General features: G+C 37.2%; 1 protein-coding gene across 1 annotated transcript in view; it reads left to right on the top strand.

Moving 5' to 3' along the window:
• The window catches only part of LOC149069303 (calcitonin receptor-like), a 37,679-nt gene extending 15,495 nt beyond the window's left edge, over positions 1-22,184 (top strand). Inside the window, exons 7-14 of the mRNA XM_089249915.1 lie at positions 6,274-6,418; positions 6,544-6,694; positions 6,833-6,899; positions 8,143-8,209; positions 19,231-19,316; positions 19,613-19,751; positions 21,057-21,098; positions 21,227-22,184. Of these exons, the coding sequence (XP_089106041.1) occupies positions 6,274-6,418; positions 6,544-6,694; positions 6,833-6,899; positions 8,143-8,209; positions 19,231-19,316; positions 19,613-19,751; positions 21,057-21,098; positions 21,227-21,406 (877 nt within the window). The 3' untranslated portion in view covers positions 21,407-22,184. The remainder of the gene's footprint in view (positions 1-6,273; positions 6,419-6,543; positions 6,695-6,832; positions 6,900-8,142; positions 8,210-19,230; positions 19,317-19,612; positions 19,752-21,056; positions 21,099-21,226) is intronic.
• Positions 22,185-24,481: the final 2,297 nt, after the last annotated feature.

Genomic DNA, 24,481 nt, shown 5'->3' with positions numbered 1-24,481 from the left:
TGTCATCTCTATAGATTAAATTAAAAAATAGTAATGATTTCGAAAATTTGGAAATAATTTTTGTTTAATGAATTTTTATTATTTAATTTTTAACCCTTAGAATTTTCTACGAATGCCAAGAATCTTCTCCCGTATTTTCGGCTTCCATAATTCATAATTTATCTCCTCTTCAACTTCGATTAAAATATCATATAATCGATATTTACAACTTGGACGAGAAATAGAGAAATCTTATATTTCTTCTCGATGTTAGAACTCTTACATAAGTTTATAATATGTTGTGTATTCTTTTTTCCCCTGTGGCGTCATCTCTCGCCCCCCTTACGTGGGTGCAGAGGCGAAAAAAGGGGACAAGCGAACTGTTTCCCTTGCGTGACCTACTTCTTGCTCAGTGTGTTGCTCTCGCGCAAGTGATATAGTTTCTCCTTTTTTATTGAATAAATTTATATTCTTTAAAAAAATATCATATAATGTGGCTGTGATCACAGTATTCGTAAGTTCTACCTGATCATCTTCATCCATCGTTACGAAAGCGATGAGCTTTAAAAAAAAGCACCTCTCTGAATGCCAGATATATAAAAAATTATTATTATTATACTCCCGCGCGTTGCGTCTGTCTCTCTCCGTGGATTTGAGTAGACTGAAGAGCGCATGCGCTAACTGCGCTCACCTTCGCAAAAATTATCCAATGAGCGCCTACTTACAACTTATCGTGTGGACAGTTTCACGAAGAATCGGTAAGTTAAAATTAAGTTGCCCACTAAAGCGCTTGTCTCGTGTAAACGGGCCTTAAGATCAAAGAGAAATTTAAAAAGGGGATTATCTGAAGATGAAAAAAAAGAAGAGAAGGCGTTCCATTTTCTGGATGTTGCTGCTAAAGTATTAACTAGCAAAGATGAGTTTCATGTTTTCGGCCAAATGGTTGCATCCCAAATCAGGAAACTTGGCAAACGGAATCAAATAATTGCAAGAAACCGTATTCAAAACTGCCTTTTTGAATTAGAAATGGAAGAACTCAATAATTCTGCAGAACCAAACCCTTCAGAGCATCTAATTTCCGAAGTCTCTCCGTTCTCTAACTCGCCATCTACCTCCTCATATTCGATAATATTAAGTCCGGCAAATTGTTCAGAAAATTACACATATTCACAACCATCCACTCCCCAAGGAGAGTGATCTCTACAAGATGACAATTATTTACTCAAACGACTTTAGTAACAATGCTTATATAACTCAAATTAATAAGTAATTTTTAAAAAATGCCAAAAAAAAAATATATATATATATGTACATGTCTATAAAGTGTTTTGATATATTTATGTTTATCTATATAATAAAACTACTTACCTTGATGTGATCTTGTAGACTTTCAATTATTGCCTTCAAGACCTCGGGTACCATTGATGAAATAAATTGCTTGGATACTTTGAATAAATACATTAGAGACATAAATGAATCTCCGGTCGCTAAATATCTGAGTGTGATTGCCAATTTGATCTCGGCTGGCACTGCCTCTCTGAAACGAGTATTCTGTTTAGTTATTTTTAGTTCCACCATTCGTAAAAGCTCATAAAAATTTCTTTTAGACATTCGTGTAAAGTTTTTGAACAAAATGTCTTTATTCAACTCTAATTCTTTTAGTATCCCGAAGTTTCGCGATTTTAAATAATCTTTCATCCAAACTTTTCTTCGTTTTGCGCTCCTTTTTTTCACATTTTTTAATATCAGAAACGCGCCACTAATTCCAGCCAAAAGAGCTGCATCTGTTACGTCCATAGCGACTGATTTCTACTGCGAAATGAAGGGTTTTGACGCGCAGGTGAAGACAGAAAAGGCATTTCAACTAACGCGTTCATCTCAGGCATCGCGAAGTTAGAAAAGTAAAGTGAGAGTTGAAAATGAATTGAAAAGACGAAAGCGCACCAGTGAAGACATAGCTAATGAATATGACTAGGGAGAAAAGTTGAACGTGCGCCCAGTGGCACATAAGGGCCGGAGACCGCAGCCTGGGATTTCAAAAGAAGTGCGGAAAAGATTTGTGGGGACAAGTAAAAAGAAGAAGTTGGCACGTTGAAGTGGGAGAGATTTGAGAATGGTCTAAATACACAATGCATATAAATTACATATACAGCGCCTCCACTGTGACGGGAAACGAAGAAACAAAGCCTCCGTAAACGGTGAAGGGCAATTTTGTTTCCGTTTCCTTTTCCGGAATATGCAATATACACACACAGAGACAGACAGACATGACCGCCCACAGAGACTATCTTGGGATGGTTTGCGCTCTTTCCATATACACAAACAGAAAACACACAGAGCCTCCTACACAGAGAGAGTATGCTGTTAGAGCATACGCCACTCTTCTTTGGTTTGAACTACAGAAGAATTAAGCAGCGCCATGTTAAGTCACGCTTCAGCACTCGTATCATCAGGTGTCATTCATGCCCCAGTCGCATACACAGTTATTCCTCAGTTGCCGTGTTCTGTCCGTACAATGTGTATCGCACATCAGCAATCTTCGCGAATTCACCGTCTGCCGTAATTCAGAAGGAGGTCCAATTGCAAGTGATGGTGTGCTGAAAAACTTATTTTTGTGGGAATTTTTTTAAAAATTAATTTTTGTGAAATTTTATATTGAAATATTCTTATATTACCGTATGAGAAAATTCAACAACGAAAAGACGGCACCTGTAATCCGTCGCCGCCCTTAGAGGGTGGGTGCGGTCGCACGGGACTCGTGCTTACGGTAGTAGAAATGCGAGAAAAGAAATACAAAAACGTATATAATATTAAAAATTACATTTCTTTTTATAATGAGCTAGGTGTGTTTGATCTTTAACATATTTGATTCTGGAATTTTCTCATCAATCCGGGGACTTCTTTCATTAATTCTGAATTTTCATCAATTCTCTGGAGTTCTTTCTTTTTTTTTATTAAATATGAATTTTTATAGGTACTGGAATTATATTTCATTTTTAATTCATCAATTCTAAATTTTCATTAGTTTTTAGATCATTACGCTTTAATTTTCATTAATTTCGAGATTACTTTTTACACCAATTCAAAATTTTCTTCATTTGTGAGTTTTCACTGATTCAAAATTTTCATTCATTTTCGTTGTCAATAATCATTAGAGTCTATATTTTTGAGTGGCTATTTTTCATCATTCCTTTATATTCTGTGATAATACGTGAACCTTTGGATGACGATTTCCCTCTCCCACAATATATGTAAAGTCGGGGCAACGGAGCCACGAAATTATTTTCGCACCGGGCCCGCGTCAGATAAAGGGCGGTCCTGCTGCGATTCCCAACCACTGAATTCCGATCTGATTTGGCTCCCAGTGAATCGCTCCCTGAAGTCGATGCTCGTCATAACAATCGCCATTGTTTCGTCGAAAAAACGGACGTTATATCGGGTGGTAGTTGTATCAAAAGGAAAACGCAAAAGACAGTCGTCATATGAAAGCATTTAGGACTTATCCTAGCATTTGGGACTTATTAATGGAATGGAATTGTCACTATGTCGTTATAACGAGCGTCGACTGTACATGCGATTTCTGTACAACCCTATATACGGAATGAATTAACGCCAGAACTCCCTGCCACCAAACGAGAAATTTTATCCCGTTGACCAGTTTCGTGGCAGAGCCTGAAACACTTTATTATTAAGGCCGGGATTACACTGTAAAAATTTCATAAAAGTTCATTTATAAAACTTGAAAAATGCAACTAATAAGGGAAGGGTATCTATCGATTGCATTTGCTCGAATGTAAGCGATAACCATATTGTTTGAATTCTTAAAGTTTTAGAAATGAACTTTTATGAAAAGTCCTTTTATAAAACTAAGGAAAACTAGTAATAAATCCCTGTACATTGGGTGTTCATTGAACAGATTCAGCCCATAAACTATGTATACGTTTCACTTGTTTAAAATTTCGGAACGCACTCATCTGATTTTATTGCAATAAACGTTAATTATACATTGATAAACATTTTAAAATATCATAAAAATCAATATGTTATTGCACAACTAATTTACATACAGAGTGTCTCATAAATCCGTAAGAAGTCTGAAAATTAATAAGAAATTGGAGAAAAAACTAGTATATTTGAATGTATTTTGCGAATAAATTATTCTCAAGGAGGGGGAATTTTTTTAATATTAAAAAAATAGTTCATATTTCCGCCAAAAGAAAGCGCTGCATTTCTGTATTCCATCAGGTTTCATAGAAATTTTGTTTCGCCTTTCCTCTATCATAGGCGTAACTTTATATCGCACCCAACACTTGATACTATCTCCATAGATTAGAAATACGCAAGTCGGAGTCCTATAAAATGCAAGAGGTGTGTATACTGTATAATCAATAACTCATAATTGAATTATCCTGTTATTGGGGGTTGCGAAAGGGTTTAATCGTGGGTACAGAAGCGATTGAAGACGTTGTTTTTCCCATGGAATTCTGTGATATGCGTGTTGCACCCTCTATCGACAAAACTGTGAACTTTTTCTTGTGTACCAAAACAAAAAATCCCTTTTCATGTGAGAATAACTTTTTCTCCAACAGCATTCAAATACACCGTTTCCTTAAATTTTTATGAGTTTTCAAACTATTTACGAATTTATGGGACATCCTGTATTTAATTTTTTTTTTTTTTTTTTGCAAGAGATTTCATAGAAATTCCATTTTTGCGAGTTTTCGCCTTTGTATCCAGCCCAACATATGCAGGGCGAATAGCACAAACAAGGGGATATGGCATTTTACTGGCGAACCGTTGATCCTAGAGTTATACTTCTAATAAAAGAAAAAGTGTAGAAAAAGTGTCCAAATCTTTTGTGGTACTCAGATATGCCATTCATGTTTCAAGGGGCTCTGCACAGTTATTGAAATAAAACAAAATTAACTTTTTATAAAGTCCCTGTGTGCAGGGCAGCAACTAGGGGGAAGAAGGAGGGTGTGGTGCCCCGCGCGCTGAACCAGAAGGGGGTGCCGAATTCTCCCTTTAACTGCTTCCTCTACATGAAAGGGGCGCCAAAGTATCTAGTTGCGGTCCTGCCTTTGTGTCCCCAAACCCAGTTAGCAAGTTGTTTGTGGCCCTGTCTTTTCTGATGCCAACAAAAAAAAAAATTCCAAGTTTGTAAGGGGCATTCAAGTATTACGTCAGCGTCGGGGGGTCGGATTTGCTGACTTTTGATGACAATGAGGGAATGCGAGCCGATCTCCCCTTTAAAAAGTCTCGCCACTGAAAAATCAAGCACAACACTACATTCGCACTCAAACTGTTAGGTGTACACACACACACACACACACACACACAGTTACACTTCCGGCACAACTCACTAGGTAGTAAATCGCCCATAGATGGTGATAAACCCGAGTTGTGCTCGGTTTTAAAAAAAGAAAGATGACAATGGGGGATTTGAAGGTTGCTTACGTCATCAACCACCCTTTTGGAAGATATGAAATATTCTAAGCTGCTAACGAAATTTAGTTGACGGGGGAGGGGGATCAAAATTGGCTAAATCTGCTAATTTTGGCAGATTTCTGCAAAATTGGCTATTGTCAAAATCTGCTGACGTAATACTTGAATGGCCCATAAATGCAATATTCCATAAGATATTCGAATTCGAAAAACGGAGGGAATTTGGGGAGGGAGGAAAGCAGCGTTAAACGCGGGTAAAATGGGTTTTCGGCATTTAGAGATTTTTTCCCCCCCAAATATCCTCCGTTTTCGAATATATCAGTGAATATTGCATGTGTGGAAAACGTGGAATTTTCTTCGTTGGTATCAATACAGACAGGGAAACAACTTTCTAATTTGATTTTGGGCCGTTCGGGGACTATATAAAAAGTTTTTTATTTTTATTTTAATAACTAAACAACCCCTTGAAACACGAACATCTGAGTGACATATCAACACGTTATTTGGAAACTTTTTCGAATTAGAAGTATGACTCTAGGATACCAGTAAAATGTCATACCTCTTGTTTGCTATGCGTCCTGTATATATACGTATATAAATATCCATAGTCTGCAGAAAAAGACAGTAAACCCTGGATTATCCTGGATTATGTGGTGAAAGGGTAGCCGGATAACAAAAACGTCGGATAGGCCGCAATTCTATAAATGCTCACTTTCTAAACCCCCCCCCCCTCCTCCACCATGCAATTATAAAAACAGACTATTTTTGTATCAAACCTACTCTTATTCATATTTTCTGTAATTGCATATTATCCGCGCGGGCTTTACTTATATTACTTCGTTTCTCCAGGCAACTGCACGTGTTCCGCGTCGTGATGCACCGGAATCTCTTCATCAGTGTCCTGTTGACCGCAATCTTCGTCATAGTTTCCGAGGCATTTTACATGAACGGACACATCACAGATACCGATACCAGTCAATTGGAAAAGAATTCAGTAAGTCACATTATCAACTTCATCCTCCTATTTCTTCAATGTAAAAATTATCTGATTCACATTGAAAATACAAAAACAAAAAATATTTGAATATTTTCGAATGAGTGTCGATTCGTATTTTGCAGATAGGTTGCAAGGTGTTTTATTCAGCCACGAAGTATTTGCGCATCTCCAACTACACGTGGATGCTTTGCGAAGGGCTCTACCTCCACAGGTTGATAACTGCAGCATTTGCGAAGCAGAAGAGTATCTTCAAGTTTTACGTCATAGGATGGGGTAGGAATTAATTTGAAATATGATTTCGCTGGACCAATGGGGAAAAACTAAAATCCAAAACTGGCATATAATTATATTAAAATGAGGAAATAAACAACACATGGCTTTTTGTTTTCTTTTTACTCTTCTTTCATATAGGACTTCCATTGATACCAGTAAGCATTTGGGCTGCCATGAGGCAAATTAATGCTGAGGCTGACACTTTGTAAGTATTTCTTTATTAAAAAATAGCTCGTAAAAACTCATTTTACGGGACAAAACATTATCTTCCCGAATCTAATTTTGCTCACAGGCTCTAGGAGACTAACCACCCCTCCCCCCCCCCCCCAGTGCCGTCTTAACACATGGGTCCACCCGGGGGCCTCAAGAGTACAATACTAAGAGTACAATACTCACAACAATAAGAACTGCTTGCAATTTTCGAGAATTCTCCAGGTATGGTCTTAGAAAAGTCCCTTGGCCCGGGGGCCCATGATGCTCTTAAAATAGCCCTGCCAATCCCCTCCCGCGCCTATCCAGAGCGACGTGTGCGGAAAGACAATAAATTACGTGCGTTTAGGGAATCATCCTGTATATTTCAGGACAAGACAATTTTTCTCACATTGGCTCGTTCGAGGAATGATTGCCCCCCCCCCCACCCCGGATTCACTTGCTTCCCCATGGCTCAGCACTGATGCTTATATAAGTATAGTAATTTCTAGTATTATAGTCTTTAATTGTGTCGTCGGAAGTTAAAAAAGCATATTGCCCTAAGGCCGGGATTACACTATAAAAGTTTGATAAAAGTTTTTATAAAATTTGAAAAATGCAACCAATAATCGTGCCTGTTACATTCACACAAATGCAACCCCAATAGGCTAATCGGTTGTAGTTTTCAAGTTTTGTAAAAGGACTTTCATCAAACTTTTATAGTGTAATCCCGGCCTAAGACGCACATGCTCAACCCATAGGCCTCGGAATCGCCGTCTGACGTTGCCTGCGACCTCGAACCTAATTTTAAAAAAATTAACTGATCGACACGTTTTCAGATCACTCAAGTGGTCAGCGATGCAGTTCCACATCCCGTGACATTTTTCCAGATCACTTGCGTGCCCCGCGGCAATGCTCTAGATTACTCAAGCCCACGATACATTTCCACATGGAAATCATCCACGGCACATTTACAGATCACTCAAGCGGCCCGTGACACGTTTTCGAAACAATGAAGTGGCCCACACTCTCTTAAAGGTCGAGCGCCTTTGCCCTAAGGCCCACATTATACTATAAAAGTTGCATTAAAGATGTTTTACAAAACTTGAAGAAAAAAAAACAACAACCAATAAGTATATTGATTGAAATTTTTCAAGTTTTATAAAAGAACTTTTCTTTAATGTAATACCGGCCTAAGACAAAAAAAATTCTATCGTAGATAAGTTTGACCAAATTCACTTCTTTTCCCTATTCCTTAGGTGTTGGACTGTACCATATAAAGAATACGAATGGATCATACTCGTGCCTATGCTATTGGCATATTCAGTAAGTTTGATACTGCTGTATAACACGTAATATGAAATCTAACCTAATAATAATTGCGTTATTTCCTATATCATGAGTGATGAAATTGACGAAGATTAAAGGGAACTTGAAATACCGTCACGAAGTCTTGATTTTAAATTGCCCACGTTTTGAAAGAATGGTTGCCCGGTTGAAAGAAAGACTCGCGGAAACCTTTTTTTTACGGTTTCGACAACTGGCTGATAAGAGAAATCCAGGGAAGAAAATGCAACTTTTCTTGGGAGGAATTGAACCCATGTCGTCTCACTTGCCGGGTGAGTGCCCTATACCAGTGGTTCTCAACCTGGGGTGGCATATCGCCCCCCCCCCCTTGCGGTCCTGGGATATTCTAGGAGGGCCACGGGAGGAAATCAGAAGAAAGGTGAGCCACGACAGCTGGTGAAGGGAGTCATAGAGAGCTGTGAAGAGAGAAAAAAAAAAAGCTTTAAAAGTGAAACAAGTATGGTTGAAAAATATTACTACTTTCAGAATCCATCAGATCCGTACATAGAACCAGGGCCATCTTAACCCTTGAGTCTATGTGGGCATGACCCGGGTCTTCATGTCTATATTGGAGGGGAGCTGCTAAATCTGGTACTGTGATTTTCATACGTAAGCTGTTACTTCCAGCTAAGTATGGAGGGCCGCCCAGAACAACGGTTGATGCGTTGGGAGGGTCGATTCATCGTGCAGGTTCGTTGGATCGTCCCGTATATTACACACAGTTTTTTACTATATAATTTGACTCCTGGGAGAGACAATAATCCACCTTTTGAATCCGTGCCTGGCCAGGATTCCAGAGATTGGTCTGATACATTTATTAAAATTTCATTCATAATAAATTTAGTTTCGATTAAACTAAATTCGAAAAGTAGAAAGTATCTCATTCTTGGATGAGGGTAGAGTGTTCTCTGGATAGGACAAGGGGGACCACGGGAAAAAAAAGTGATCCATAGGGGAGGGGGCCATGAGCTGATAAAGGTTAAGAAACACTGCCCTAGACCAGTGGCCCTCAACCTTCAGAAGCCCGCGGGCCAGTTTAATTTATTTTTGTAAATGGAAGGCCTGGTGAAACACAAGGCAAGCAAAAAATGAATAGGTGAAAAAGGAAACAGGGCAAATCACTTGCGGCCCCGACGGTTGAGAAACACTGCCCTAGAGCGCAAGGCCACGAATATTTTCTCTCCTTAAGGCCCGTTTACATGCAGCAAGTGATTTAGCAGTTGATAAAATTTGAAGTTATCAAGTGCTTTAAAATGTATGCAGTCGTGAAGGGCCAAGAGATTTAGTTGTTTAGTAAATAAAACCCGATAATATTTATCGGTTGAGTAGGCCTATGCGTATGGGCAGTCAGACCTTAGGTCTGGTCCATGTACGGCCATCATATAGTCGCCATCTGGTGGCAGTGTCAGCAATGTGGACGTTGGCCTGAGTTAGGTTGCTGTCCGTGTAGTCTAATGCGCTCACCCGGCAACTGAGAGGACGTGGGTTCGATTTCCCGCAAGGACACAGTTGAATTATTTTTCTTTATTCATCTTCGCATCAGACAGCTGTAGAAACCTTCGTAGTAATAGCAGAGAGTGACATCATTTTCGGGCGAGCCCCTTTTCAGTCTATAATTTGTTTGACAGGGACCCGGGAGAAGGCCTATATCTTTTCTTCATTTACTTAACTTATAAAGTAGGGTTTTTTTATTGTCGTGGAGCTGCCCGGAGCCCCTGGCATAGCTGCCAACTTTTGAAAATGAAAATTCGGGAGATTTTCGCGCAAACCCGTATTTTATCCTAAAACCACTCCCTAATAAATACCATAGGGATTTTTCCAAATAAAATAGGGATTTTCCAAACATAAAAGTTAAATGGTAGGGAATAAAATCCCTACTCAAAAAGTGAAGTTAAATTAAAATCGGGATTTTACACACATGGAAGTTAAACCCTTGGGAATAAAATTCCTACGCAAAAAACAAGTGAAATTGGAGGTCAAAACTTCAATGATGTAAAAATAAATATTCTGTTCAATCAGAAACGCCGTGAACAAACATTCTGCGCGAATGACCCCAAACCCATTGGAAGATGAAGGAAAACACCGTCAATTTTTGAAGAACACTGACTTTTTGTGACACTTGCTTGTTTTTTTTTTCATTTCACATGAGTGATGATGTCACTCTTTCCACCATGACCGATGTTTATGTCCGTAACACAACTTGTACAAAAAGGGAAAGTCGACCCTCTTCTGGAACGTTTGATGAAAGGAAATTCATCGGGGTATAAGTATCTTTAAAATTGATTAAATATGTTTTTGCTTATCATTATTCATGCTTTGTTATATCGCACGTACGTAACTTCAACAAAAGAAATTTTGACCACATGCGCGTCACTAGAATCTTCGATTATTATCCAGGACTATTGGCTGCTAAGCCATTCCCCTGCACGATAAGACAAACAACTTTCTTGTTACCATCAGAGGGTTTGTAAAACTTCCTTAAAAAGGGTATTTCCCCATTTACGACGTGTGACATCATTTCGAAAGGGGGAAAAAAAAGAGGCTTCATGCAGAGACGGCCCTGCTTCATGCCCCACAAGAAATTCCTTAGGGATTGTTTTCATAAGCGGGGATTTTTTTTAATGAAGTAGGAAATTTTTAGGGACAATTAGGGATTTTTGTGATTTTCGTAAAAATTCGGGAGATTTAAGAACTTTTCGGGAGGTCGAGCGATGAAGCTAAAATTCGGGAGATTCCCGAACAATTCGGGAGACTTGGCAGCTATGCCCTGGGAAATGCACATGAAGCTATTAGGGCTCCACGGAGTAAAAGTTGAGAACTGCCCTGATGTAGAATATTCTGAGGAGTCGCGGATTAACAATGGCCTGGGACGTACGCAGGATCGACCTTCGGTGGAAGCACAAGTTTAGGTGGGGGCACAAATTTCTTCTAGATAATTTTCAATTGCAACCATCAAAAAGCTTTTTAAGTGAACTGAAATTATATATAAATATATTTTGTATTTTCCCCAGTAGCACAACGATATAGTACAATATTTGGACCATATTGTTATACATCGAAATGTCAGAGGAATATCAGATGTCATAACTATGATATAGAACGATCTCGTCTTATATGGTGCAAATTATTTATGATGTTAATTGATCCAGTCTTTAATTTTTCAGTCGAATATGTATTTGATTCCATGTGAATAATCTCTACTTTGAAGGACAGCAACTTGGGTCAATAAATTATTTTAATATAGTTTGAAAAACATAGATCTATATCGTGAACCTGACAAAGATATATATCAGATACACAATATGTTGATATATCAACATATTGTGTGCCTTTAAATAAAAATATTGCCTTCAAATAAAAATTTGAAGAAAATTTAAAGTCGAGTGTTTTTGCTTGAATGGAAATCAAAAACGTTTGGATGAATAATTTTTATATGAAATTTTGATTTTAATAGGATTAATTATGTTGATATATCAAAATCATTTCGTCAGTTATAATTGAATCCTTACTGTGTATGTTTTACATCGTAGATGTTGGTATTTTAGGAGGAGCGACAACTTATCCACCGTAACTTTAATTGCCACTTTATAATTGCACATATTTTTTAATTAAAAAACAATTGCTCTTGTTTTTGTTGTGTGTTTTTCTTAAAATTATTTATTTTTTTCCTTTGATGTTTTCATTTTTTACCATACTTTGAGAATTTTAACTCTTTTGTGATGTGAGGCGGACACTGTTTACCGCAAAACGAAGAACATCTTTGGTTTTGGTTTGACTTTGAGACTGGAACTAAAACTAAACTCTCCTCCCCCCAACTCCTGACGAAGATCTTTCATATATACTGTATCACTCGCTGACTCACACAGAGAAGCATGTTCAGTTTGTCTGATTCTTAGTTGTCTTATATTTGTGTCTTGGTAATTTGTGCTAAAATGTTTAATAAATTTGTGTTATGTGTACGCCTCGGCTTCAGTGGTGACTCTCAAATGAACAGAACCTTCTGAATAAACTTTTTGGTCGTATTTCCAAGCTCTGGATTATTTTCCCTCTGTTTCCATTGGCATGATGGGATCTTCTCACGGTGAGCTACTGTTTTCGCTAATCTTCCGGCCTTTATATATATTTTTTTTTCTGTAAAATTCTAATATTGTTCGCATAAAATAATTTTATAGTTGGAATTTTATCCTCGTTTTCCCCCATCTATTTCGTTATTGTTATTACGAGATGGATGACGGTACGGATCCCACGGTGGTCGCAAGGGTATCTTGTAAATTACCTCCAATGTGGATAAATAATATTGCTTTATGGTTCGTGCAAGTGGAAGCTAATTTCGCAGTAGCACAAATAACTTCCGATATAACGAAATATAACACTGTTTTAGCAGCTGTAGATGCCGACTCGCTTCATTCGGTTTCAGACTTGGTGCTTAATCCACCAGCCGAAAACAAATACGAAGCACTTAAAAAAAGGCTTATCGCTGAGTTTACAGATTCTAAATCGATACAAATCCGCAAACTGTTGTCTGAATTGACTCTTGGGGATAAGAAACCATCCTCTCTACTGAGACAAATGAAAGAGCTGGCAGGAAATTCAGTAACTGAAGATTTTCTAAAAACTATTTGGATGGAAAGGTTACCTTTGAACTCTCAGGCCATTTTATCAGTGTCAACTGCAGATTTAACTGAGTTGGCCACACTAGCCGATAAAATTTCCGAAATACGACCAATACCGAGTATTTCTGCGCTTTCTTCACAGTCAGGCCCTTCATCAGATTCTGTGAAATCTGATATTGCACAATTGCGTAGTGAAATATCGCAATTAAAAATTCAAATTGCAGATTTGTCAACGAAAATTAAAAATGAAAATTATTCAAGAGGGCGTACTCATTCTCGCTACCGAAGCAACAGCCGTAATTTTAGAAATCGTAACTTCAATAGTACACAAACACTATGCTTCTATCATAATAAATTTGGTGAGAAAGCAACAAAGTGTTACCAGCCGTGCACATATAAATCAAAAAACTAAAGCACGCTGCTGCATCGTTACAGCATACTTTTTCCGGTGCAGCAGCAGGTCCTACTAAATGTAGACTTTACGTATATGATAAAGCGACAAATTGTAATTTTTTAATCGATTCGGGTAGTGACATCTCTTGCATTCCTGTGTCACCCAATGTGAAGGACAGTTCTTCACATTTTCTCTATGCAGCCAACAATACGAAAATTCCAACATACGGAAAAAAACATTTAGAGCTAAATTTAGGGCTTCGTCGAAATTTTCGTTGGACTTTCCTCATTGCAAAAGTCAATACTGCTATTATTGGTGCTGATTTTTTAACACATTTCGGACTCGTGTTGGATTTAAAAAATAGAGCATTAATTGACTCTATCACTAACATGCAAACAAAAGGTGTACTGTCCAATGCTGCAGTACCCACAGTGAAATTGATTGTTGGTGAATCACCATATCATAAAATTTTTGAACAATTTCCAATTTTGGCAAATCCAATACCGCAGTTTTCCCGTCCTCCAAAACATAACACTCAGCATTTTATTGAAACAAACGGAAGTCCAATTTTCTGTAAACCTAGAAGGCTGCATCCAAAAATATTACAAGCAGTTAAACAAGAATTTGAATATTTGATTGATAATGGAATTTGTCGCCCATCAAAGTCACCTTGGGCTTCTCCAATTCATGTAGTTCCGAAATCAAATGGAACGTACCGAATTTGTGGTGATTATCGTCGCTTGAATGCTATAACTGTCCCAGATAGGTACCCATTACCTCATATACATGACATAACTAATGTTCTGCACGGAAAGAAAATATTTTCCAAAATTGATATAGTAAGGGCATACTATCATATTCCGATAAATGAATCCGATGTACCAAAAACTGCCGTTACTACTCCCATTGGTAGTTTTGAATTTTTATATCTCCCATTTGGTCTGAAATGTGCACCAATGACATTTCAAAGATTTATGAATGAGGTACTGAAAGGTCTCGATTTTACTGTCAGTTATTTAGACGATGTCTTAATTTTTTCTGAAAACGAAAATGATCATATTAAGCACGTGGAACTTGTTTTGGAAAGGTTTAGTAGGTATGGACTAAACATAAATGCTTCCAAATGTGTTTTTGGTCAACAACAAATTTCCTTTCTGGGTCACGAAATATCAGCAGGTGGTGTTCGACCTTTGGACGACAAAGTAAAAGCTATAATGAACTATCCACGTCCAGAAAATCTTGTGCAACTCAGAAAATACTTGGGGTTACTAAATTTCTATAGGAAATTCATTTCACATGCTGCTGAAGTACTAGCACCATTAACTGACCTATTAAAAGGGTCTAAAAAGAAAAATGATCAATCTCGCATTACATGGTCTAAAAATTTGTTAGATTCATTCGAAAAATCAAAAGAAGCTTTGCTAAACGCTACTTCGCTAGTGTTTCCAGAAAATGAAGATAAGTTAATACTTCATTGTGATGCTAGCGAAATTTCAATTGGAGCTACCTTAAGTGTAATGCAGAATTTAGAATATAAACCCCTGGGATTCTTTTCAAGACGTCTTACACCTACACAAATGAAATATTCAAGTTTTGACCGTAAACTATTAGCTATATACGAGTCTGTTAAATTTTTTAAACACATGCTAGAGGCTAGAAACTGTAAAATTGTTACAGATCACCGTCCATTAACATACGTTTTTCGTAAGGCAACGGACACTTACTCGAATAAGCAAACACGGTGGATTTCTTACATATCAGAATTCACTACTGATATCGAGTATCTAAAAGGTGAGCGAAATGAAGCTGCCGATGCACTATCGCGCATAAGTGAGGTTATTGTCCCCCAGCCACTTAATTATGATGAACTCAGTAATGATCAAAAATCAAACGAACAACTGAAACAACTCATTTCAGACACTAATACTGGGTTGCAATTGAAATTAATTCAATTGCCCAATTCAAATTCTCAAATATATTGCGATCTTTCAACTGGAAAAGTAAGACCTTATGTCACTGCTAAATTTCGCAAACAAGTTTTCCTAAACTTACATTGCCTTTCTCATCCAGGTATTAGAAGTACTGTTGACCTTATACGTAACCGTTTCGTTTGGCAGTCTATGAATAAAGATGTTCGTGAGTGGGCACGCCAATGCATTGATTGCCAACGTTCTAAAATTCACAAACACACGAAATCAGAATTAGGAAAATTTTCACTGCCAACTGCACGATTCCAACATATTCATTGCGATCTTGTGGGACCCTTGCCGGAATCAAACGGGAAAACTTATTGTTTAACTTTAATTGACCGCGTAACACGTTGGCCGGAAGCATATGCGATTTCAGATATTACCGCTGAAACAGTCGCAAAGACAATCTACTCTGAGTGGATTGCCCGATTCGGCACACCAGACCGCATAACAACTGATCAAGGCAGACAGTTCGAGTCAAGACTAATGTCTCAGCTCGCTGCTCTTCTAGGTGTGGAAAAGTGGCGAACATCACCGTACAACCCAAAAGCAAATGGGCTGATCGAAAATTTTCACCGTCCATTAAAAGCTGCAATTATGGCTCACCACACCACCAAGTGGACAGAAGTCCTCCCAACCATTCTTCTCGGTTTTCGTTCAGCACTGAAAGAAGATATAGGTGCAACACCAGCTGAGCTTGTCTATGGTGCTTCCTTGCGTCTTCCTGGCGATTTTTACGATTCGAGTGACAAAATTCAAGATCCGTCCATGTTCATCGAAAACCTCAGGCAACACATGAGAGCATTAAAACCGAAGCCAACAAGCTCTCATAACAAAAATAATGTGTTCGTACATAAAGCATTAAACATCTGTTCTCATGTATTTATCCGACATGACAGGTTGAGAACATCGCTTCAAGCACCCTACTCCGGACCGTTTCCGGTGATCAGCAGAAAAGAAAAGAACTTTAAAGTTCTGATAGATGGAAAACCAACAAATGTATGTATCGATCGAATCAAACCTGCATTCACAGTGAATGAGGATGCTACAACTACAATTTCGAATACAGTGAGTCCCAAAATTAATGTGCTTCCGAAACCACCAGACCGCTTCACGCGTTCCGGAAGACAGGTTCGCTATCCTGTCAGATTCAATAATGTTGTCAGACTGTGTCGTTAGTCACTGGAAGGGGGGTACTGAGGCGGACACTGTTTACCGCAAAACGAAGAACATCTTTGGTTTTGGTTTGACTTTGAGACTGGAACTAAAACTAAACTCTCCTCCCCCCAACTCCTGACGAAGATCTTTCATATATACTGTATCACTCGCTGACTCACACAGAGAAGCATGTTCAGTTTGTCTGATTCTTAGTTGTCTTATATTTGTGTCTTGGTAATTTGTGCTAAAATGTTTAATAAATTTGTGTTATGTGTACGCCTCGGCTTCATGATGCATATTATTTATTCTGTATTTTTTGTTTTATTAGCATATAAATTAATAATTTTAAATAAATAATATATACACTACACAATACATTAATTTGTTTGTGTTATATATAATTTCCTTAATTATAATATAATTTTTCAATTATCTGCCTCAAAATGATAAATATGTCTCACAATTTCTATTTTGTAACTTTTGTGCATACATGAAAATGAATAAATTTGATTGAAAATACAAAAAAAATTAATATTACTTGTAAATTAATGTTATAATAACAACCAATAGCCAGTGCTGTAGTGGTGGGTTGGTAAGATACAGTATTGGAGATGGGGAGAGTTCAGGTTATATGGGATCAAATCCACCGTATAATTACACTTTTTTTTTTTTTTTTAATTATTACTTCCGAAAGGGCGCCATCTATCGTCCAAAATTTGAACTATTTGAATATATCACATTCACGATATAGATCTATTTATCTCCGACTATGCCTTTTTTTAGCCAGAACGATATCGTGGCCCGATATAGATCTATATTGGAAACTGAAATTTTACGATATAGATCTATATCTTTGTGCTACATGGGTTAATTATTTTACAAAGGCATTTAAAAATATTTTTAAATTTTGGTCTTGGAGGGGGAGCTGTGCCTCTCTACTACTACTACTGAACCAGACATGCACCTCGTTCCATATTCCTCCACTGCGGAACCTCTGACGAATTGGTACATGTTGGAATATGTGTGTGTAGGTATAGTGAACTTAGTTTCCGTGTAATGCTTAGCTTGTGTAGTGCTGCCATCTGCAACCATGCCGATAACGAAAAGGCTAGAGAGCCGCGGGTGACAAAAGTTTGAGAACCACTGACGACCAGAATACAGTGAACCTCCGTAGGAACCGGGACCGAAAAGTCTAGCATTTTCTCATACTAGCCTTTGCTCGTAAAATTCGTTACGTGAAATCTCCAAGAAGCTTTTTAAATGTCCGAAACTTTCATATTACATGAAATTGGTGCTTGTGTTTCTTGCCTGTCACACGACTTCAAATTTAGCCCGTGGACCTATCGTTTGCCTTTACGGTGGAAGTTTGCTTTCCACCGTACAGTGAAACAAAGGCGTAGCGGGGGGGGGGGGTATTGGGGGTCTGCCCCCCCCCCGAAATGTGAGAAAACCGGAAAGGGAAAAACATGGTTGAATCTATTGTTCTATCACTTTGGTCGTCCCCCCCCCCCCCCGAACGAAATTTCTGGCTACGCCCCTGCAGTGAAACCTCCCAACGACAACCACTAACGGGACCGAGCAAATGTGGCCATTATTGGGAGGTTGTCGTTGTTCAGAGGTTCACTTTTTCTGGAACATAGATTAAAATGGTTGCTTGTAAAATTATAACCGATGCTAATTAGAAAAGCTGTTTTGTTAGCACAAGACATTTTATTTTATATTGAAGCTTATATAGAGTGTATTATCGTACCCCTATATAGAGTAACCATACGTTCCGTTTCCCGGAACATTCTTGATTTCTTGTTAATGAATATGCTATAATTTTCATAATTAAAGATAAGCGAGATCAAATCATTTTTCGATATTTATGTGGCAGAAATTTACTGTATTACCATGAATAGACTCTGCCACGAAGCTGGGCTGGAAGAGATCTCGGCAACGGGATAAAAAGTTCTGGCGTTCATTCATTCAGTCCACGTGCTAAATTCTAACCAAAATTTCAGCTTTGTTCTTTCTCAAACGGGTCTGGCGCACCCGTTAATATCATCTTAAGGATCTCCCGGGGGTCCGTGGACCGACCACAGTTAGGAAACCACTGACAGAGGAAAGAACCCATAGTTATTTTTGTGTTCGAAGGGCTCATGGAAGGGAAAAACTCCTACAAAGCAAATCAGCTTGAGGGTTATTTTTCTAATGTGATATAAAAATACATGATTTTTCTTTCATTTTAATTTCCAAAAGTGGCCGTTATTCGGAAATCGTTGTTCAGAGGTTAACCTTAATGTTAATCCAATGGGATGCGTACTATTCCGAGAAAATGTGGCCATTATTCATAGGTGACCGTTATGGGAGGTTTTGCCGTAGTATAATGCCAGACTAAAGATAGTTGGAAAATTAATATGTTCGACTGTTTAATTGTCATTAGATAAGATATACGAAAGGGGGGGGGGGGTCGTAATTACCAAGGGCTAGCCGGGATCCCAAAATAGACTAATTAGATACAGAAAAATTACCATCAAACTCCAGGATTAATCTACTCCAGGAGCTTTGCAATCCACGACGCAGCCCTAGCAACACCTTCTATAGCAGAAAGACTCATCTCGAAGATTTGACGTCACTGAAGTCGTCCATTTCACCTGTAGCCATTGGATATAGCAGGCCGACGTATGCGAAATCTTTATTTTTTTTTTGCAGTATATTCAATGGCTATACTTGAAATGGACGACTTCAGTGACATCACGAGCTTCGCGCGGAGGTTTTCTGCTATGTAAGGTGTTGGCCATGGTGAGATATGTGTTTCTGGTTTTTCCACCAAGTAAAATTCCTCTTCTTTGAGCTTTTGCATTTTTTTTCTCTCTTCAACAGATCAATTTCATCCTCCTAGCAAATATTCTACGAGTCATCACCATGAAACTATCCTCCACACGCACGAGTGAATCAACACAATTCAGGTACAATATTATGTTCTGTCTGATTTAACATTCGAGTTTCTTTCAAACATTTATATCTGCAATGAACACTTTGTATAACGTGTAAGATAGCTTCTTAAATTAACACATACAGATGGAAATAATCTAATTTACAATTTCATAACCTTAGCCTGCCTAAATTGAGTCGGTCAGAAGTTTCATAATTACAAACAATAACCATGTTATATCAGGTTGATTGAAAAAGCTATCACACAAGTAACACACAGTATTTGTGCACACATGCTATGTTAACAATGTGGTTATGTGTATAATTTCAGGAGAGCTGTGAGGGCCACAGCAGCGCTGATACCACTTTTTGGTATACACTTCTTCCTCTTCATTTACCAACCTAAAAGCAGCAGCTGTTTTCTAACAAGGTTCTTCATATTTGTTACATATGCTGTAGACGGAATACAGGTATGTACCTGTTATGCTAAATGTGATTAATCAGTTATTATATGTATAATCACCAATTATCTGATTAAGTTTGATACATTAATCTTTTACCGGTTATTATGCATAAGGGGCCATTCAAGTATTACATAAGCAGATTTTCAGCCATTTTTGACCCCCCCCCCCCCCCCCATCAGCAAAATTTCATCAGCAGCTTAGAATATTTCATATCTTCAAAAAGGGTGGTTGATGACGAAAGCAACCTTCAAACCCCCCCCCCCCCCCATAATATCAAAAGTCAGCAAATCCGAAACTGCCCCCCCCCTGATGCTGACGTAATACTTGAATGACCCCTAATAGCCAGCATCATTGGTGAATTTGATGAATGCTAAAAAACATTATCACTTTAACCAGTGATTACACATAATACACAAGTATATATATATATTCTTAGTAAATACTTGAATTTTATCTCTTAATTTAAATTTTGTTGAATGAGAGTTCATTATCTTGGGATACAATAGTATAAATTATTAAATACGAGTATGTTAGAGAGGTTCAATTGTATAATTTGTTATGAATTAATTGTATCAGAATCTGATTATGCATTCATGAAATAGGAGTTTGTTACAATGGGGTCTGATTGCTTATTCACTAAAACTTGGTAAAAATCTGTTAATTCAAAGAATTTGTCAAATAGGAGTTCGTTATAACGGGTACAATTGTAAAATTTGTTAAATGAGGAATCGTTTTTTCAGGGTAGGATCATAAAATCTGTCAAATAGGTGTTTGTTATATCAAGGACCAATTTTAGACTTTGTCAAATAAGTGTTAGTACGGGGTTGTCCGGATTGTCTGTTTGGTCTGATTGTCGGGGTTGTCTGTTTCATTATATCTGGTTCAGCCTCTGGCTCACAAGTACGGCCACTAAATAATAAATATTATCACGCCAATGAAAGTGATTCATCATGTTTACCAATAAAAGATGTTAGTTATGCATAATAAACAACAAATGCAAATTTAGTATGATATATCATGTTAACCAACAAAATTTGGGCATTATGTAAAATCACTCGTAAAAGTGATAATTTTTTTAGTATTTATTAAACTTACCAACAACGCTTGGGTATTATGAATAAATGTCAGTAAAAGTGATAAATTTAAGGAAATTTATCAAATTTACCACAACGGTTGCCAGTTATGCATAATAACCAAATCCATCACATTTATTTGTAACACACATACATAGTAAATACAACACATTTTTAAATAACCCTTTTTATAGCTTTCAAAATCATGCTGACTTTATAGTACTACACTCTATTTCAGGGTGCCATTATAGCTGTGCTTTTCTGTTACCTAAATCATGAGGTAAGATAGTTTTTGCTCTCCACCCCCAGTCGAAATACAGACATTAAGTTTGAAAGAAAAATTCTTTCTTTCCCAGTGTTTCCGTGATATCAATCACTCTCAGACTGAAATTTTCATATCAATTACAGGTGATAAGTCTCTTAATGCGTTCATACAAGCGAAAGAAACTGGCAAGAAGCGTTGGCAGTCACTACAGCAATCGCCGGATGATCAGTAGAGACTCCAGGTTATCGCTTTCAACAAATGCTGTCATGCTGGCAGACTCTTTGAACATCACCCGGCAAACTTCAAAGACGACCACCAAGTGAAAGAGTTTTCCTCCGTGTGGTTTTTAGTTTCATACGCACATTAAGTTATACTTGCACAGTGGTTACCAGTTTACGAACGACTTGAAATCATCATCTACATCATCATCAGCATCTTTTTAAGAGAGAGAGGCAAAGTCCAAGATTATTCTTAAGAAAACTTTTGAATGGAACTTTCAAATTATATTTGTTTTTTTTATACTGGGAGTCTGTCCAAACATTTTTGAGGGGTCCAATTTCTTGTGAAAAAATAGCCATAAATTTTTGTGAAAAGTAATTTTTTGGAAAGCGAAACTTCTAGTTAATTTTTCACAAAAGGAATGGAATGTTAAAATTTATGGTTTTGTCAATTTGTATTTTGGGAAAGGTCTGGAAAACTAACCCAAATTTCGGCTGGACAGACCCCTAAATATATGTTTCATTATTCACACCTAGAAATAATACACCTAGAGAAGCGTTGTTTTTATATTCACTGAGCACAATATGATTCATTGATGGGAACACGAGTTCAATGATAAAAGGAAAAAGTGAGAAATTTTTCCATAAAGAGAACTTTGGACAGACATATTCATGCCTTGTGGGTAAAAAAAAAGTTCATCCACACAATTAAACATCAATATTTCCATCAAATGTAGAGAAGGGTTGGTTTTCTTCTGGAAGATATTTCCAGACCCTGAGAGGAAGCCAGTTGTAAATAAACTTGCGTTTTTTTTTCTTTTGTTCTCTGTTGCTTTTGCTCTTATTTTTTCAATGTTAATAAATGTGATACTTGGCTCAGTTATATTTTCATGGGTGCCAATTCCCAGAAGAAAAATCTTTAGTCTAACACGATAAAATAATTTTGCACTGAAGAAAACATGTCATGCGAATAAAAAGGGAAACCACATTTTTTTTTGGGATCCACAGCTGCCACTCAAAAAAATTAGAAAAAAGTACAAAAAGGTAGGATTCCCCCCCCCCCCAGACAACATAATCATACCATAACAAAAAAAAAAAAAATTGCTCAAAAATTTATTTTAAAAAAATCAGCACTATTTCAATAACAATTCTTCAAAAACAGTTTTTATGAAAATTACTAGCAAAAGACTTCCCCTTGATTTTTCTTACACTATCAATAACTCCTTAATCACTAAAGTTTCTAATTACAAATATTTGGGTGTAATTATTTCTGCCGACCTCCACTGGAATCTCCATGTTGATTACGTCTTTCATTTTCTTCATCGGAACCTCAAAAACTCCACCCGTCACCTCAGACATCTCTGCTTTTAAACTTACATCCTTCCTGTACTCTCATATGCCTATGAAATCTGGGAGCCTATGAAATCTGGGACCCCCCCCCCCCCCATACTCTCTCAAACACAGGCAAATTAGAATCTATTCAAAATAAATCAGCCCACTTCATTCTTAATTGTTGGTCATCCTCTGCCTCCGTCACTGAACTCAAGCACCAACTCAATATGCAACTGCTTTTCACCCATAAATATATATCTAAATTAACTTTATTAACTTTTCTTTTCAAAGTTCTTTATAACCATTTTCATATCGACATTTCCATTTCTCCAAATCCAGCTTCATACTTTTCAAAAAGAATTAAACATTTACAAAAATTGAAACCCATCTTTAAATCCACAGATTGTTGCAAATTTAGTTTCTTTCCTTGAACAATAACCGACTGGAACAACCTCCCGTCAAACATTATTGATTGTACAACAGTTTCCGATTTGATTTGTAACATCAATCATCTCCGCAAACTTCACCAGCCCATTCCTTTATCAAGGGCCTCAGTCAAGCAATATTAAATAGTCAGTAAGACTAACTCGAGCTGACTTGGTTACAAAAACAATTTTTGACCAAAACAAGGTACTAGGAACCACAAATAATTCTTTTGTCTCTCCTTGCAATATACATTACATTCTTTTTAGGAGTCTTCCACTGTCCAGTCTGCCAAATCTCTTCCACAATGCACAGCAAATTGAACACGAAAATTGAATTGAAAACATGAAAGTTTTTTAAGAATGATGCTTTCAAAAGCACATTGCGAAATGTGTAAATTACAGTATCTAATGTAAATAAGTTAAGGTGAACCGGATGGTTTTACTGCATTGTTCATTATTTTTTTAAAGGAATTTGCTTACATTTTACTGTTCAATGCCAGAATTCTTTTTTTTTTTTTTTTTTTTTTTTTTGACAAATGAAGCACTTTCATGTCTAGCTCTTTGCTGAGCATTGTAAATATTGTTTATACATGCCCTAAAAATACAGAAAACAATTGAATGCTATTGGGTAGCATCAGAATAACCAAACCTAGAATAGGCCTACGTATCCAACTGCTTCGTAAGCAAACTGTTGTTTCACCTATACACAAAATGTGCACCATAATTTTGAATGATGACTGCTAGTTACTGTCCAAGACCATGAAAAGTAAATACAAAATTATTTTTTTCCATCCAGACAGAAATTTTTAATGACTACTCTATTTCTCTATTTGTTGAACCATCAAGCTAAGCAAATAAAAAATTAATGAGCCAAATGGTCCAAATACCCCCTTCTCCCCAAAATAACCTTAAAAACGATACAATTTCTGCTTTGGCAGAATCATTAATTGCAATCTACTACATTTGCATTATTTGGCAATATACCGATGATTCCCTTCGCAATTAAAATCAATTACACAAATTTTGTTGATAGGATTTGGTAGGAAAAGTAGGATAAAAACTAGAAAGTAGTAGAAAGTAGAAAACTAAGAAAATAAGACATTTTACCAAAAAGTAGGACAAGTGGGAGCCTTGAATAAGGTTAAAAAATTGAAAAGCTTCCAGGTAAATTGAAAACTCTGGCACTCTGTATTATATTCTATCTCCCTATGGATAGAGCAAAATTAAGTTTTTCCCAACATGTGATTTAAAAAAAAGACTTTGTAACAGATTAATTCAAATTTATCCACACCTGATGTTCCAAAGGATGTTAAAAGGTTTTATGAGTTTGATACCTGTGATTCATTCTTGTCAAAGTCTTTTCTGACAGCGAAGTACAACAGAAACAATGACAACATGACCAATGACCATTGAAAAAATTCCT

Source organism: Pholcus phalangioides, unplaced genomic scaffold (genome assembly GCF_987345545.1).
Source record: "Pholcus phalangioides strain wild (caught in Gottingen) unplaced genomic scaffold, Ppha-v1.0 ptg000022l_1, whole genome shotgun sequence".
Lineage (NCBI taxonomy): Eukaryota > Metazoa > Arthropoda > Arachnida > Araneae > Pholcidae > Pholcus > Pholcus phalangioides.
Note: the sequence above shows the minus strand (reverse complement) of the source record. Positions and strands in the feature narration are given on the sequence as shown.